We start from the raw sequence: 16105 nt of genomic DNA, 5'->3' as shown, positions 1-16105 counted from the left end.
AGCCCTGACGTTTCAAGGTGCAAGCTCCCTGGCCAACAAACGGTTCTTAGAACCAACAGCTGGATTAGGTAGGGGTTCTATAGAATAGGTGAGAACCTGCTGAATCCCACCACTGATTGTATCTTAAGATTGTAATCACGTGGCACACTTACCTGACAACACAGTGGGGCTTACTTCTGAGCAAATATGCATAGGATTGCATCATATTAACTACTGAACAGAATGGTAACTTGACAACATGGTTGTTTTAGTGATTTAATTTGTGAAGTGTATGATGTCATGATTTGTTTCATGACAACCTGATGAATAGAAAATGACAATTCTTTCCAAGGAAACTTTTGTATCCAGATTTTCAACCTACAAATATGGCATTGCCTCAGTTGTAATGATATTTTATTTCAGTTGTTTCAAGAAAGTTTGCTTAAATTTGGAGTTCCAAGCTATACATTACATGCAAGGGCTGTGAGTGATCTCCCAACTTTAAAAAATATTCATAATAAAGAATATTTAACCCTTTTTCCCTGTACCATATCCCTAATCCTGAGCCCAGCTATTTTGTTTTTTTTTGTTTGTTTGTTTGTTTTGAGAAGGGGGAAATAGCTATAGTTTCCCCATACAAAGCAGCTTGAGGTGTGGAGGATACACTTTTTGGGTTGAGTCCAAAGGTTCCTTTGATGGAAGGAGTCATCTTCCAAAGGGAAAGTATCTTCCATCAGAGGAAAAGGACTCTTGGACCTGACTCACTTCAGACTTCACACGTGAGACAAGATTTGAAAGAGGGGAACTTCTGTCTTGCACCACACAGTTGGAGGCCACAATTCTGTGCTTGCAGTTTCCTGTAAGTGCCTGTGAACACAGTGGGACTTCTGATTGAATATGGATAGGATTGGGCTGTGTCAGCTGCTATACTGCAACAGCTTATGAACTAAAAAGGAGCTTGAGTTATTCTCCTGGCACAAAAAAGCCATCAGTAAAAATGCTATATAGGCAATAACATTAAGCTTACATAGATTTCCATCTCTGCACACTCAGATTTCTTGGAACTGAAAACTGGGACATAGCATCATGGAACAAACGGCATGTACTTGGATTACCCCCTTAAACTGCTGAACAGGAACAATTTTTTTTCCTTTTTGTAATTCAAAATAGACATTGCTGAAAAGCAGAGAGAACAAATGCATACTGTCATAATAACCAAAACCAGAAGCATCAACATTATTCCACTTCTCAAATGCTGGAACTTCCTTATATATTTCTAAAAAATAGAAAGTGCAAAACTGCAAACAACCGGGTTACAATTGGTCACGTCCATGCAGGCTCTTTAGTTAAAGTTCACTGCATTTACATCCTTGCTTGCATAAGATCCAGATGTCTTTCTAAGAAGAGAAGAAGAGAAGGAGTCTTAGAAGAATAATATTTTTCATTTTGTGTTAAATGATTATCTCCTGTGATTAATAAGACATGTAAGAGTCATTTCCCCCCAGTGAGGTTTTAATCACTGTGCATTTCATTACAGACACAGATTACACTTGAGAATTCAGAAATTAACACATAGAGAATTCCGGTTTCTCAAATTAAGGGACGGCTGGTAATTTCCAGAGCCACATCTGTAGCTCTCAGTGTTGACATACAGGAAACATTATAGAAAAAAACAAACCTGCTTAAAAAGTGAAGAAAGATTAGAAATTATTGCCTTTCACATGCTTGACCACATGTTTTGCATGCATATTTTCCGTCTTTACAATGAAGTCGCTAAACTTGCCTTTTCTCTCTGCAAGTAGCCATTAGATGTCTGAACTGAAGGGTGATGGCTGAGGATGAAAACAACACTGCAAATTTCAGAAGCAACAAGGCCACTGAAAAATAGGATATATATCTAAATAGAGCTGGCAGCTGGGACAGGTAATGCAGCAATGCATTACATGTCCCAAAAACAAATGGTGCCCCGTGGTTTAACTTGGAGCCAATTTTGGTGACAAGTCAGCTCCTGGTTGGATAAATGGGATGGTGGAGAGGCATTCCTCAATCAGTCACCTCAGATCATCAGAATAACTAGAGCTATTTCATTGAGAATGTAAATCTCTGATTTTATTATTTTATATATGTGTAAAAGGGTGTTGGTCTTAATTTTGTGTATTTGTTTTGTTGTCTGTGATTAGCTGGTCGGATGATTGTAAATAAAGTATCTATCTATCTATCTAGACTATTTCATACACTTATGCTACAAGGAACACTCTATATTCGTGGTGGAGAAGTACTGTATTTGTAACATGAGAAGTCATTTGTATGTATGGACAATTTCTGTAACCATTCCCTCTTTAAAAGGAGGGGCTGTATAAATGGACATAGAGGGTGAATCTCATGTCACATTGTATGCATGGTCGAGGAGCAGGAACATTCATGCTCCTCCACCCTATGTATGGAAAACCCTTGGATGAGCTGCATGTGGGTCAAACCAAATTCATGGACACAAGTTCCTCACTAAATCAAATGCAGACACTTCAAAACCACACTACGAGCTCTAGGGGAATTTCTAAACAGGTACAAATTCAAATGGATGGATTCCCTGTTACATTCCTGTTATATACTTCCATTTAGTAACTCTGAAAAGTACCTCAGTATGGTGTGATGGCTGTTGGCTGGCTATTTCTTTTATTTGACAGATTACTAGCGGATAGACCAGATGTCTAATTCATGTTTCTTAATGGACCAGTTGTTTAATGAAAGCTAATGAGATCCAAAGATACCACAAAATTGTTTGGAATAAAAAAGTAACTAGAGCAGGAAAAGGTCAATCCTCCACCAAGCTAAGGGGAGGAGCTGATGCAGTTCTTGACCAAGGTGAAGCAATGTACAGCATGGTGCCCAAAATTCCCCCCCTTGTGCAGACACACCAAGTCTCTCTCTCACACACACACACCACAACCACCACTGCTTTGCTTGCCCAGTGTGTTTTGAAGAAGAGGCCAGGCAGCAGCACAGCAATCCCAGAACACTCCTCACCCCATTTCCATCACCATTGCTCTGCCTTCTTCCCTGCCCAACTGCTTCTTAAAAACGACAATGTTAACTCAATGTTAAAAACTGATAATGTTGGGAGTGTTTGAGGAAGTGCATTTTGAAAAAGCAGGTGGGTATTTATTTACTTACTTACTTACTTATTTATTTAATATTTCACATTTTTAAGAAGAGGCAGTGGGTAAAGAAGATGCAGTGGAAGATGTACTTCTCCCAAGAACATACATGATAGCTAAGCCAGGTGTAGTGTGGCAGGGTCATCACATGAGTTTGCACTGAACACACATAAAGTAGGGTGAATAGCATGGCGTAGGTGGAGGGGAATATGGAATTATCCCCCTCTCCAACCTTAACTTGGTCTACTCCAAGTACTTTTTTCATTTCTGTCTCAAAAGCATAACCCCTCTGCTTTACATGTGATGGGGGCAGACTTGTAAAGAAATAAGTGTCTACTTCTATCACATCAAGTCTGACCCTGAGGCTTATTTGCAAACAAAATATCTTTTTATGCATCATCAGCATTTGTTTCCTGATTTAGATATTGTTCTAAGAAAAATTAACCAGGAAGGAAAGAAGCATGCCATTTGTGATTTAGCTCTGAATTACTTACTCATTTCTTTGGTAACTTTGATAACATCATTTCTGTCTTCTGCCTGGCAAGTAAATTAAAAACAAACAAACACATATTTGATCCATTATTTCCCAGAAATTTGTAATATCACATTAAGGGAGCTTCCAGTCATAGTGTCATGCCTTAGAATGCTCAGTGCAAATTTCCAGGCCAGTTTCATTGCTGCCGGCCTGTCCATGAGGCCAACTGAAGCAGTAGCCTCAGGCAGCAAATTGGTGAAACATGTCCATCTCTGTCCTCCTACTTGCCTCCACTGCTCCTCTTTCTCCTTTCTGGATTGGAAAAGGAATAGGGGAAGATGAATGCAGAGGAGAAAAAAGAGCTGAGCTAGAACATTAGAGAGTGGGAGGAACTGAGGCTAGAACATCCTCAGGTAAGGGGAGCAGCATTTGGTATGCTGCCTCAGGTATCAGGAGGTCGTGGCCTGGTCCTGGCTAGCAGGACTGGAATAGGCTGCAAAGCTACCATAATGTCAAAACACCAATATAGCTGAAAACCCTCTCAATAGGAAGCATCTGTTCTTTGAGTACTTCTTGTTTCGGTCTACTGTGATTGCTACTAGGGGAGAAATCTGGAAGCTGTCCTAAAGCAGCATTTTTTAAAACCAGACCAAGTATTGTAGTTCTTATCAAAACACAATGACCCTGATTCAGCTGGTGATTAAGTTCCACTAAACACAACAGGATTGTATTTAGTCATGACTACCTTCCTTCATTGGCTTCAGTGGGATGATCACAACTAATGCTAGCAACACGTTCCCTTCTAAGGTAGAAATGAAGTCTACAAGTTTTTTGCACTGTATGCAATCCTATTTCTATTCCAGTCTACATTATGCGCATTAAAGCTTCTTCGTGATTGCCACACAGTATATGTATTTATTTCCAAATTTCTGGCCAGTCTTTCTCAAAAAGCAGTCAAAGGCAAATCATAATCTAGAAATCTCAACATCCTTATAACATTTAAAGATGAAGAAATTCAGAATACTCAATAAATAAACTATTATCATAACAACATCAAATCAGGAGATGAAACCTTATCCTTATGTGAATCATAAAATTATGTACTGCTGTCTAAAGGGACAAGCAACATGGCACAGGTGGGTCCCTTTTGGGAACACCATAACATTGAGCCATGACTGAGAAGGCTCTGTTCTGTGCCCTTATTGACTTTATGGAATGATGAAACAGGGTTTCATCTGAAGAGCTTTGTAGATGCAAGCTGATATGGAGAAGATCCTGCATGGCATCAGACATTGGCTAGGTTAGACACTGGCTGAAGTCCACACCCTTCAGAGGACACACCGTTCAGACTGAGTCCAGAGCCATCAGAACTAATGGCAGTGGTAGCACCCAATGAGCCATCAAGTGGGTGCTTTGGGGGGGGAGTCCCTATGCAGGACTTTGCCCAGAGCCCCTGATAATAGCACTAGAGAGACAATCTCCAACTTTTAACTGAAGATCCAATATGAATAAGACTAGTCTGGAGAATGAAATTTAATATTTGTTACATAAATTTAAAATTATATTTTTTTATTATTAATATTATCACAAAAATGCTTTTTAACGAAGATCAAATGGTTTCCAAACGGTTTACATAGCAAAATAAATAAATGAGTGATCCCCCCCCCCCGAGGGCTCACTATCGAAGAAAAGAAGCAAAAAGAAAACTCCAGCAAATACAGCCATTAGAAAAGACACTATGCTGGGGTGAGAAGAGGGACAGTTGCTCTCCTCCTCCTAAATATAGGGAGGAGCGCCACTTCAAAAGGTGCCTCAGTCATATCAAACATCTCTTTCATGTAATATGCAGAGGCAGCCCTCTTCAGAGAGATGGTTGTAGTAGATACTGGCCAGAAGCGTTTTAAGTACCAAATGACTGCTGGTTGGCAAAATAGGATAGGAGAGATAGAACCAATACTAGCAACTTACCTCTTTGGATGCACAGATTTTTGAATGATTTGCTCCTTCTGACTTTACAGATGAATACTGGTAGAAGAAATGATGCCAGCAAGCAAATTGGGAGGATAAATAAAATAGGAGATGGTTTCTCAGCAGTTGATGTATGCACTGGATCTATAAACAAGAAAATCCCATTTATTATTTTTAACATCATAAAGTCTGGATATACTCTCTAGTTATGTGAAAGGAACTTCATTTAATCAATTTGGGATAAAAGCCCATTTTCACAGGCCTCAATATGGCGGATCTGCTTCCCACGCCAATTGTGAACATTCACTATCAAAGGTGTCTTTCACTATGAATTGTTGTGTGAAGAGTGCTGCTCAGAAGCCTGTGTGCATTGGCATTTAACTCACCCTTCCAAATAGTACTAGCTGAAGTGCCCACCCTTCACACTATTATCCCAAACCCCTTAACGTAACCCTAAGCCAGTAGCACTTCCCAGTGCTGACAATCATCTTCCATGTACAACAATGCTTGTTTGCTAACTGGGCTGAGAGGCATCTTTTAAGTGGCAGTTCTCTTATATTTACTGGTGGGGGAGCAATTCCATTCTTTCAGCTACCCTGTATCTGGGTTCCCTGACCCTCAGTCTCCATGCTTCATATATGACTTATTCCCACTCATATTTCCAGTCTTTGGTCTCCCTCTCTACACACATACCTCAGTCTGTTTTTAGGGTTTTTGCAAGGTTATAATTCCAGCCAAATAGACCTTGCAATTTCCTCACAAAAGCAGTGCTAGAAAAGCAGCTCCATTGCCAACATTTTAATTAAATGAGAACGTTTGTGAACATTTTAGGTCATCAAAGTAGCTCAGCAATCACTTCTATATCCCTTACATATTGCAGAATAGATTCCATATACATGCAAATATATGGTCCTAAGTAATACAATTCCACTAAAATAATATCCACAGATTAAAATGAAGCCACATATGAGTTTTCACCTAATGCAAACACTGATGTTTGAGTTGAAGTGTTCTGATTCAATTTCTTATTCCAGAATACACAGCTGTAGTTTCCAGCAATTCTTGGTTGCAATTTCAGGATGCTGGTTATGTTGAAAAGTCCATCCTTAGTCAGTTCATATGTAGTGTTTGCAGGCATGCTGACATTGGGATTCTTTTCACTGTACCAAACAACTTCTGCCAGAGGATACCCTTCTGACTGACAAGTTAAGATCAGGTCTTCATCTTCTCCAATTTCCTGGAGGTTTATTCTCTTGTAGCGTGCTGCACAAAAAGTAATGGATTACATTCATCACTCTGAAATGCTTACATTACTTTGGCAAAATTATTTATTTTCACTTCTTTGGGGCTGATTCACACAATTAACTTATACAGTTAAGACAGGGATGCCCAAACCCTGGCCCAGGGGCCATTTGTGGTCCTCAGGACTCCCAATCTGGCCCATGGGGAACCTCCAGTCTTCAATGAGCCGCCGGCCCTCCGGAGACTTGCTGGACCCCGCACTGGCCCAACACAACTGCTCTCAGTGTGAGAGCAACTGTTCAACCTGTCGCATTCGGGTCAAGGGCTCCCTCCACTGCTTGCTGTTTCATGTACGTGATGCAAGAGGCAGTAAAGAAAAGGCTGGTCTTGCTTTGTGCAAGAACTCTTATAGGCCTTGAGCTATTGCAAAATCTTTTTTTTTTCTTTTTTGCATAAGAGCTGGATCAGGCCAAAGGAGCATTTACCTTTGTGTATCTCATAGTGGCCCCCCAGATGTCTCCAGGGTCCCACAAGACAATCAGATACCTGTATATCCTCTCTCCACTCCCCTGCTTCTGACATTCAGAGATAGGCTTCATTCATATAAGTTCCATCTCTAATATATTCATTTATGTAAATTTATTCAAATTTGAAATGTAAATTAATTCTTTTTTTCCCTGGTCTCCAACAGTGTCAGAGAGAGATGATGCAGCCCTCCTGCCAAAAGGTTTGGACATCCCATCCAAAAGATATCATGCACTTTTATGTAGAGACCCACTTTCAATATGTACCTACATAAGGCCTCCTGGTTTAAAGGTTCTTCAGGACATGCTGAGCTAAAATGACAACATGAGGTTGAATTATCAAAAGACCAGCCACCATACCACCATATGAGACAGATTCATGGAGGAAAATTTCATCATAGGCTGCAAGTCATGGTGACAATACGCAGCCTTCAGATTTTAGAGGTAGCCTATCTCTGAATGTCAGAAGCAGGGGAATGGCAAAAGGATATACTGGTATCTTGTTGTCTTGTGGTCCACTGGAGGCATCTGGTAGGCCACTGTGAGATACACAAAGGCAAATGGTCCTTTGGCCTAATCCAGCTCTTATGCAAAAAAACCAAAAACAAAAAAAACGTCCTTTCACAGGCCTGCCTGTGAAAATATTCAAAATCAAAAAGATAAAATGTCCCAGCGGTTACCTTTTGTACTTTGTAATATAGGCGCGCCAAAGGCTACACATGTACATACATTAAATGGGAAAGGGCACTCCCCCCAAACATAAAGCAAATCAATTGTACCTGTGGCCTCAATGATTTAGGGCTCAATCCCATCTAACTTTCCAGCACTGGTGCTGCCTCAATGCAGTCCCGAGGTAAGGGAACAAATGTTACCATACCTTGAGGAGGCCTCTGTGACTGCCTTCCCATCACAGGAAGCAGCGCATACCCCATTGGCACAGCAGCACCAGCACTGGAAAATTGGATAGGATTGGGCCCATAGATGCCTACATTTTAAAACAAAGCATTTTTAAATAGTATCAGTATGGGACAAGTAAGAATGAGGATCTTGACTTATTTTTGCTACTTGGACTGTGAGCGTGGTTTGGACAAGCATGGCCCGTGCCATTCACCTGCCTTAGGAAGTGAGGCATGCATTGAGGTTTTCCACATCGCTTCATGCTTAGTTTTTTTTAATGAAGTTTCTCCTAAAATGCTGAACTTGAAGCAAGCAAAATTAATATACAGGAGCACCATTTTACACATGAAGGACAATGCATTTGATACTAGCACTGTTCAGATGTAATGCTAAACCATGATTTAAAATTATGTGCCTGGGTCAGGATATGCCTCAGGCTTACTCACTATCTTCCTCTCTCCTTGATGCATAAGCGAAGAAGATTTAAAGTTTCCATTTGTGGTTTGAAACAAACCACAGTTTACTGTTTTGTTTGAATGCAGGTAACTGAGGTTTGTTCAAACCTAATTAATAAACCAGGATAAAACTGCGGCTTTCCAGTTTGGTTTGTTCACTAATTATAGTTTGTCCCACCAATGTGGTTTAATTCAACCAGTTTTTTTTCAGGTCTGGCAGAGTATAGGACAGGATGAATAGAAAACAGAAGGTTTTCGTTGGCTGTGAAACCTAAAGGATTTGGGGTGCATGACCTAATGTTACTTTTAGTACAGCCTGCCATTGTGTTTGTTTCTCAATCTCTGTAATATCTATACCAGGGGTGCTCAATAGGTGGATCGCGATCTACCGGTAGATCACGAGGCAAAATGAGTAGATCGCGGAGTGCCGACCCCCCCCTTTCAGGTGCCTCTGGGAGGAAACGCCGGGAGTAAGGCCCATTGTACTCAATGGGGCTTACTCCCAGGTAAGTGTGGCTAGGATTGCAGCCTCACAGCCTAATCCTAGGCATGTCTACTCAGGAGTAAGTCCTGTTATACTCAGTGGGGCTCAAGGTACACCAACATACATTGTACACATAAATGTTATATGTTATGATGGCGCGAACATTGTAAAAAAAACTCTGGTAGATTTCCGGGCCTTGCTGGGTTTCAAAGTAGCTCTCGAGCCAAAAAAGTGTGAGCACCAAGTGTGGGGTTGGGGCTGGTTGCAGCTCAATGGATTTCTCTTACCCAGGGTAACACAGCAGCAGCCCCAATGGGGCTCTTTGGATCTGTGCCACCTAAAGAGATGGCACAGATCCGAGCAGCCCTGTGCTATGCTGGGTCACTCAGGAGTGGGGTAAGGATCCAGCCTAAGTGTCGGATCCTGACCCAGCCCCTGCTCAACCCCAGGCCACCCATGGGCCCACCTATTGCCTGCCCTCCCCCAGCCCCAACTTCTCCATTCTGCCCTCCCCAGACCTCCATGCCAGCCCAACATGAACTTACTTAACCTCTCCTCTGGTGTGCCAGCCTCATGACTCGAGGTGGCACGAAAGTGCCTTACAACACTTTTGTGAGACCTCTGGCCAGTGTAAGGGACTTGTGCTGGCCCAACAGAACATTGGGATTGCACCCTAAGAAACAATAACGAGCATCCAGTATTTTATACCTCCAGAGGAAAGTAATACTGTGAAGGAAAGCAGAATATTTAACATGTTTTTTCTTATGTGGCTACTAACCTACAACTTCCAAAGTAATGTACTTGTAATCACTCCCTCCGTAGTCAATGACACAGATGTAAATTCCTGCATCTGTGGGCTTTACTTTGGTGAGATGAAGCACAGAACGTCCCATTTGTAATTCCTCCTGCAGCAGTGTGGCTCTCCCCCTGTAGTCTTCGTCTTGCAGGGTGAGGTCTTCTTGCCCTCTGTGGAGCTTGTAAACTTCTTTTGATTTTTGTGTCTCTGACTGCATTCTGCTCCATAAGATACTTAAATGGATCAAATTTAATTGGGAATCTACTGGAAAACGGCATCCCATTTTCACATCACTCCCATATTCTGCATCATAATGTGGCTGAAGAACTTCAACTGTGAATAGAGCTGAGAGACAAGATACTGCTTTGAGTATCCTTCAAAGCAAAACACTGTCATCTTGGTAGCACTAAAGGGATAAAGGATTCCCTGGTCCATGGATTTCAAGACTGTAAGCCCTTGCTGCTGTAGGAAATCTTTGAGTGCAATCCTAGGCATGTCTACTCAGAAGTAAGCCCTATTAAAGTCAATGGGGCCTACTCCGAGGTAACTGTGGATAGGATTGCAGCCTCTGTCCTTTCTGATGTAGGATCTAGCTCTCCATTCAGCAACAGCAAGCTGCTTTACAAACTGCTCCAGTAGAGGAGGAATTTTCTAGGTCATATGGAAGGAATATGCAATGGGGCTCTTTCCCATGCCCACATTGCCTTTCCAGACTTTCAAGCAGAGCAGTCTGATTTGGGAAGTACTCATGAAACCAGAGCAGCGTGGCAAGCATCTTCAATACAGTGCAAAGCCAATTAAGGTTCTTTGAAGGAGTTTCTTTGCAAGTAGCTCATGAGTGCTTGGTCATCTTATTTTTAAAAGAAAATGTTTACATTACCAGTAACAAGCCCAGGGGCACTCAGAGACCAATTTCATGCCATGCATGTTCCGAAATGATGCACATCACACATACTACAAGGCAGTGACTGGGTGGTGGAATAGTTTAGGAAGCTCTTTTTTCAATGGGTGATGGCCAATATCCAACTACCCCTCCACCATCATTTGTGAATAGACCTGAATAGACACAACATGAATCCAAGCTTTGGACTGTTCATATCAGACCAATTTTAATTAGATTAAACTACATCAGGAAGGAGAATTGTTGGTTTAAAAAAACAACACATAATTCCAAATATGAAGTTCTTCAATGAGAGCAATACAGTACAACAGAGAAAATACATTGCTCTCAAAAGCCTTGTTGTCTTGTTTCTCAGATTGTGTCTAATTTATAGCTGCCTGCCCTTTAGTTCTTGAACCCACCAGAACTTCAATCATTCAGACATTACTAAAGGATAAAAGCACAGTCCCCTGGGAATGTGTATATCCCATTGCAAGCAGCACTGCAGGATGACTAGTGCTAGTGAGCTAGTGCTGCCCCCCTCTTCTTCCTGCTCTCTCAGATTAGAGAGCTCATTGAGGGAACAATCCTAACCAGGTCTACTCAGAAGTAAGTCCTATTTTGTTCAATAGGCCTTACTCTCAGGAAAGTGTGGTTAGGATTGCAGCCTAAAGCGGCTCAGTGGACAGCAGGCTGGAGGGGGTGGGAGCAGGCAGACACAGAGTGTGGGGTACCCCTTGTCACCTGCCACTCCAACCAGCTGCTTCAGTCAGTCTCATGGCTGGGCTGGCCCCAGTTGTGAACAATCCATGCGCAGTAGATAGTTTTGAAGGTCTGGGAGGAATCCTAAGAGGAAGGAACAACTCTGAAGATCCAACTGAAGCCCATCCACATAGAAGTGCTCACCTGTCATCACATGAAACTGGATATCCAGCAACACAATTCGCAGGAACAGCAACATTTTCCTGAAAAGGATATGAAAGAGAGCATTAACACCACAAATATTCTTAAGTACATCCTCAAGTTGACACATGCCAAGGGGCTTCGCAGTACCCTTGCCAATAAAAACTCACCTGTTCACAGATAAATGATGTTCCTCAAGACAGCTCCTTTACCCCTAAAGAAGCTGATGTACATGCTAAGCTTGAGGAGCAAAACATTCCATTTGGTGGTGAGTTCATCCATAAGCCAAGAACCATCACAGCACCATGGTGACCAAGGCCAGCGCAACACTTCCGCACACCTCCAAGATGACACCAGGATGGCTTTTGCATGCAGGCTTCCCAGAGCGGCTGTGCCAACTGGGTCAGTCAGAGCCCAGGATTAAAAGATCCTCACTAGCCTGCTTAAAACACATGTGAAGGGCAAATCATGCGCTTGAGACCCCAACCCTGTGCATGTCTACTCAGAAGTAAGTCCCATTCTGGGCAACGGGGCTTACTCCTATGTCAGTGTCGATAGGCTTGCAAGCTGGGAGGAAGGGATGATGTGGGGAGGATCTGGAGTGGAGAAATGGTCGCTAGGGAAAGGGCTCCCCCATCACCTTCCACTGACACCCCGCGCCTTGTGGGACACTCACTGCGAGCCCCCAGCAGTAACTGCACTGACAGTTCCTCCTCCTCCTCCTGCGTGCCCCAAGCCAGCTAGGAAGGCGCAGTTCCAGAAGAGCCCTGAGCGGACTTACTCAGTTGCCGGGGGCCTGGAGCGTCTCCGCGAGCAACGAGGCAGTCACTGAAGCTCCTTCATCCTCGCTCAGCCTCTGCGCTTGTGGCGGGCCACAGGCAGCGGCCCCGGGGAAATCACAGGGCGGCTCTTTCTCTTTCGTTCTGAGTTCCCCCGAAGTAACCTCAAAGCGCGGCCAGGCGACCCCCCTGATCCTCCAAGCCGCGCAGAAAGAAGCGCGTCCTGAACCACCAGCGCAGTCTCCACCCGCGGCAGCGCAGCGCAGCGCAGCGTACCTGGGGGCTCCGCCCGACACTGCCTCGCGTCCTCCAGGGGGCGCCAATGAGACTCTGGAGCCCGGTTCCTGGAAAAGGCAGAAGGACAGCCCACAGCCGCCCACCACATCCGTGGCATGGCAAGGGCTGGTTTGCTGCGAGGATGTCAATCAACCTCGGGCCGGTTTTCGTTACACAAAGTGTTTCTCAAGCTGTGGGTCGGGACCCACTAGGTGGGTCACGAGCCAATTTCAGGTGGGTCCCCATTCATTTCAGTATTTTATTTTTAATGGATTAGACTTGATGCTACCATGGGATGTGACTGCACCTGGGGAAATGTGACCCATCGGTACTTTGAACAGGCTGCTCTGTGTAAGTTTTTAACAGTGATAGCTATAGTCAATGGGGCTTACTCCTGGGCAGGATTGCAGCCTAGAATTTTTAAAAATCTTCCTGCTTGATGATGTCACTTCCAGTCTAACATAACTTCCAGGTTAATGACATCACTTCCAGTGGGTTCCAATAGATTGTCACTCTAAAAAGTAGGTCCCACTTTTTAAGTGCTAAAGTGCTAAAGTTTGGGAACCACTGCATTATGGGACTGCAGCCCTTCCAACATGCTCTTAAAAAGGCGTGCTCTGGAAAAAGAAAAGCTTCCCTGCCTACCTTTCAGTCAAGCCTACCTCACAGGGTTGTTGTGAGGATAAAAGCAGGGGTGGGACAACCATAGACACCTCTTTGAGCTCCTTGGAAGAAGAGGGGGATAACATTATAATACAAGGATTTTCAAAAATGAAATAGTCATGTTCATATACCTGCCACTTATTCAAGTGCTGCAAATTGTGGACGTTGTTAAGAGATGCATTATTTGCATATACACTGGAGAAAGACAGAGCTGCAGAGTTGATAGCCCTGGTTGCCTTCAAGGTTTCTTGATTCATTCAGGATAATATAATAATTTGGGTCAATGCTATTTGTTTATTAAAAGCATGTTCTCTACTTAGGAAGCATGTTAAGTAGTATGCCAAATAACGTACATAAAACAGTAACAACTACCTAAAACATTATCCATGAAGATTTTTGCACATAGTACCAAGGTCCTAACCCTGAACAGATTTGACTCATTTGACTTAGTCAAATGATACAGACATGATACACTAGTCTGACACTAGTGTAGTCTGACACTAACATTTTGGTTGACAGTTTTAAAGAATAATCTTGCATGTTTCTACTCAGAAGCAAGTCCCATTGTGTTCAGTGAGACTTACTCCCATGAAAGTGTGTATTGGACTGCAGCCTTAATAACTTGCATCAGGATGTAAGTATTCACAAACAGGGCTGTGGTTTTGTTAAAGATGAACTTGCAGATCTCTGCCACATAATGGTAAAACATACTCAGGCATGATTATATTTCCTCTGAACCCATAGGGAGCCATTAGTTATTTGATTTTTCCTCTGTAAACCCCTTTGTGAACTTTTTTGTTGAAAATCGGTATATAAATACTGTTAATAATAAGGCATTATGCAAAGAGCCATAGAAAATGCTGGGCCTTCAGCATTTTCTTCAGTCATGGACCAGTTCTTGGTATGAGCTCTTGGCAAAGTGACATCTCGGGTGGTAGCCCCCCTCCCCCCCAATTTGGGATGGTAGGGGAGAGAAAGAACAGCAGGATGATTTTCTTGGCTAAGATGCATTAAAAACATCACTTCCGGTTTCTTCATGAACCTGAAAGTTGCGTTATTTTAATTGCCAAGCTCAGTCTGAGCCTGGCAGAGGCCAAAGATGAATTTCTGCAGCCTCTGCTGGGCTCAGAGGACCCTCCAGAGGTGAGGGGAGCAGAGCTGGATGGGGGGGGGAGGCATTCATCCTTATTTACGGTTTCAGGTAACCGTGGAGGTTCTGGTATAGAACTCCTGCTGTAACGTTGGCACATCTGTAGTTAACTAAGATTAAGGCTGCAATCCTATTCACACTTTCCTGGGTGTAAGCTTCATTGATCACATGTCTTATTGTCATTGAGCTGACATCAGTTCATTTTCACAAATGGAGGTAGGTCAGTTCCTTTCATGCATCCTTACTAATACCAGAAAATAAAGACTGTGATTAATACACTACTGGTTCCTAAAAATGTGAGCATGCATATTTTTATTAAGTTTCTAGGGTGGCAATCCAATGCACACTTACCCTGGAAGGAAGCCCCACTGAACATAGTGTAGCTTACTTCTAGGTAAACATAAAAGCATTGGGCTTCAATACATGCATGGTGTTAAGGCCTCGGCTGACCTTTCTTAAGGCACAGTGGGGGCAAGCTACATTTGTGTCTTCATTGTCTGCAGGTGAATGTGTTTGTACAAAAACATCTCCATTTTTTGTTTGTTTAACATCTTACTAGACATCACTTTGCTAGATGGCAAGATCAGTTCACAAGTGGTTTTTTAACTTTCGCTTTTACTCTGAATGTCAATGAAGGCACAGACTTAATCACATGCTTTTACCATGTGCCTGATGGGAAATCACAAGCTGGGCACTTCTTACTGCTCTTTTCCTTTCATGCAACACCATTCTAGAACCAGCTGTTTTCCCATGAAACAATTTTTTTAGATTTGTTGCAGTGGCTTTCACTTCAATATGATGCATATTTTCTCACTATCACTTTTTTGATATTTTCCAGATGGTGGAATGAGGTGGAATGAGATTGGGAAAAGCTTCGTGCTTTAGTGTGCAAATGGAACCTGGAGATAACAGAATTGCCTAAATCAGTGGTTCCCAAACTGTGGTCCATGGCTCACCGGTGGGTGCTGACCTAATTTGTGCTGGGTCACAGAACTGACAATTAGACTAGACCAGTGGTTTTCAAACTCTCCAGGAGAGTTTGAGCCACTGTAAGTTCTTGCAGGGGGGGGGAGGCAGTGGGGGTGGGTGGAAGGCAACGGTGCAATCCCCAGGATCGCACCGCTCAGGGGGCTGCAGGGACTTGGGAGCACTTACCCAAGCCTGCAGCCTCCCCAGGGTGCAGGGAGCCCGGTGCGAACCTTTGTTAGAGCTCCCTGCAACAGTGAATGTAAAAGTGGAGTGATCGTGCACTGCCTCCACTAAAGTGGAAGTGGAGCGCAATCGCTCCACTTTCACTGCTGTGGGGAGCCCTAGCAAAGGTTCGCACCAGGCTCCCTGCACCCTGGGGAGGCTGCAGGAGGCTTGGGTAAGTGCTGGGGATCGCACCACTGCCTTCTCCCTGCCTCCAAGCTGCCTCTGCCCCTTAAGGGTGGCAGAGGCCAGGGGGGCAGAGGCCTTAAGGGGGCAGAGGCCAGGGCC

The 16105-nt window shown here is 43.3% G+C and overlaps 1 protein-coding gene across 2 annotated transcripts; it reads right to left on the bottom strand.

Moving 5' to 3' along the window:
* Window positions 1-376: 376 nt before the first annotated feature.
* On the bottom strand, window positions 377-12816 carry LOC136641108 (programmed cell death 1 ligand 2-like). 2 transcript variants are annotated; one of them, XM_066616749.1, is made up of 7 exons: window positions 12540-12816; window positions 11762-11820; window positions 9958-10320; window positions 6556-6840; window positions 5578-5721; window positions 3629-3671; window positions 377-1376 (listed from the first exon to the last, which is right to left on the bottom strand). In XM_066616749.1, exons 2-6 carry the CDS (start codon window positions 11814-11816, stop codon window positions 3655-3657), a joined length of 864 nt encoding a protein of 287 aa, XP_066472846.1. In that variant the 5' UTR covers window positions 11817-11820; window positions 12540-12816; the 3' UTR covers window positions 377-1376; window positions 3629-3654. The 2 variants fall into 2 exon arrangements, with proteins under 2 accessions (XP_066472846.1, XP_066472847.1); XM_066616750.1 differs by lacking the exon at window positions 12540-12816 and adding an exon at window positions 11929-12016.
* Between the last annotated feature and the right edge of the window lie 3289 nt (window positions 12817-16105).

Source organism: Tiliqua scincoides, chromosome 2 (assembly GCF_035046505.1).
Source record: "Tiliqua scincoides isolate rTilSci1 chromosome 2, rTilSci1.hap2, whole genome shotgun sequence".
Taxonomy (NCBI): Eukaryota; Metazoa; Chordata; class Lepidosauria; order Squamata; family Scincidae; genus Tiliqua; species Tiliqua scincoides.
This window is presented reverse-complemented; position numbering and strand designations above follow the sequence as displayed.

Coding starts and splice junctions, on each gene's coding strand:
- LOC136641108 (XM_066616749.1), bottom strand. CDS start 11,816: ATGTTGCTGTTCCTGCGAATTGTGTTGCTGGATATCCAGTTTCATGTG. Junction 6,841..9,957: donor CATTACTTTGGAAGTTGTAG/GTTAGTAGCCAC, acceptor CTTTTTGTGCAG/CACGCTACAAGAGAATAAAC. Junction 5,722..6,555: donor AACATCAGTGTTTGCATTAG/GTGAAAACTCAT, acceptor TCTTGTTTATAG/ATCCAGTGCATACATCAACT.